This window comes from Pyxicephalus adspersus, chromosome 1 (genome assembly GCF_032062135.1).
Source record: "Pyxicephalus adspersus chromosome 1, UCB_Pads_2.0, whole genome shotgun sequence".
NCBI classification, from domain to species: Eukaryota; Metazoa; Chordata; class Amphibia; order Anura; family Pyxicephalidae; genus Pyxicephalus; species Pyxicephalus adspersus.
In genome coordinates this window covers 1,456,270-1,458,059 of record NC_092858.1, presented here as the reverse complement: position 1 = coordinate 1,458,059, position 1,790 = coordinate 1,456,270, and the positions used below count along the sequence as shown (strand labels likewise).

Sequence of the window (1,790 nt, the reverse complement as noted above, 5' to 3'; positions counted from 1 at the left end):
TTTTTAGTATATCCCGATAAGCAGAACCCTTTGTTAGTTAAAGCTCTGCTGTACAAGAACTGCCGGAGACTGATAATAAATCCCATTCATGTATGATGTTCCCCAGGAAAGTTTGTTATATTCATCCTATATTCATCCTATATATTGGAATGGTAATGGGTGTGGTATGACATTATGTAATATATTTGTTCTTCTCTCCCTATAGGTGTCCAGTTTAGACCTTAAGAAATATGTCCAATCAGACACTGACCTCAGAAGTTATGTTGGTAGGGTTTCCAGGGGCTCCAGAATACTTAGAATCCTTTATATCTGCTTTAATGTTTCTTATATATATAATATCTTTGGTTGCCAATGGGAGCGTCATAGCTTTGGTGGCATTCAATGGGCACTTACACCAGCCCATGTACCTGATCATCGCCAACCTCTCTGCATCAGATATCTTATTTGACACCGTCACATTACCAAAACTAATTGCCAAGTACTGGTTTGGAGCTGCCCAAATGCCCCTCATGGTTTGTATTTTCCAGATGTTCTGTGTCCATTGTTTCGGGACCCTTGACTCTTTCCTCCTATTATTAATGGCCGTGGATCGTTACGTTGCCATTTGCCATCCATTAAGGTATGCCACCATCATCAACGTACGGATGACTGTTCTGGCGTGTGGCGCTTGCTGGGTGGTTTTAGCTCCTTTTTTCAATGTAATTATCACGATCAGGATTTCCCAAATAACTCTGTGTGACCGGAACAAAATCAGCACTTTATTCTGTACTCACACCGCCATCTCAACTCTGACCTGCATGGAGGTCTCCTCTCTCAGGGTGACAGCTTTCACATTCGCCCTAGTTGTCCTTCTGTCATGTCTAGCACTTATTATTATTTCCTATATTCTGATAATAAAAGAAATCTCATCCACCAGCCCTGAAAACTGGCAGAAGGCCTTTTATACCTGCACCACGCACCTCCTGGTCATCTCTCTCTATTATGTTCCTCGAGTATTTGTCTACATTGTAACCAACATCCCATTGCTAAAAATTCAAAATGAAGTCAATGTAATCCTCCTCGCTCTTTACTCATTTGTGCCGCACTTGGCCAATCCCATAATATATTTCCTCAGAACAAAGGAAATCACAGATACTTTACAGAAAGTTTTGAGAAAGAAGTTTAGATTTTGTTTTTCATCAGTCAGCTTCCAACCTGGGACAGAGAACAGCTGAAATGTTAATGTCAAGCAGATTCCAGAAATGAAATAAAAATGATTGCATGACGTGAGGGATGAGTTGTAATAATGGCAGCAAGACGTGTGAATATGGCCCTGGCCTTTCCTACCTGGGTTCTGGGATGGCACAGATAGTTACTAGCCGTCCGTCCTTTATTCATTTCTCTTTATTTTAATTTAATTAGTAGAGTACGGAATCAAAATGAGTTTCCTATGGTAAAAAATTCAGCTTATGCCACATTCCTTTATAAACATTACAAAAACAAGGACAAAACAATTGGGACTTTTTAGGCATTGCTGAGCATACTGTGTGAACGCAGATCGGGGACACTTACATCTGTAAGGACATTGTAATTTGTAAACTGTTTTGATTGTAATAAATTTATAATTTAATGGTTTGTTTCTAAAATTTGTTACAATAGGTCTCTGTAATCCTGAGGAAGCGAACTTTTTTCCCTGAAACACGTAAAAATGTAATATCAACTAGTTAGAGGCCAACATGTAGAGTGAAACATAAAACTACAAAAGTTAATTTTATGGATTTCCATTGTAACAAATTAGTTTTGGAGAATGT

The 1,790-nt window shown here is 38.8% G+C and overlaps 1 protein-coding gene across 1 annotated transcript in view; it reads left to right on the top strand.

Moving 5' to 3' along the window:
- The window catches only part of LOC140321790 (olfactory receptor 1E16-like), a 3,024-nt gene extending 1,810 nt beyond the window's left edge, over positions 1-1,214 (top strand). Inside the window, exon 2 of the mRNA XM_072398576.1 lies at positions 227-1,214. Coding sequence (XP_072254677.1) covers positions 227-1,214 — 988 coding nt within the window. The remainder of the gene's footprint in view (positions 1-226) is intronic.
- The last annotated feature ends 576 nt before the right edge of the window (positions 1,215-1,790 follow it).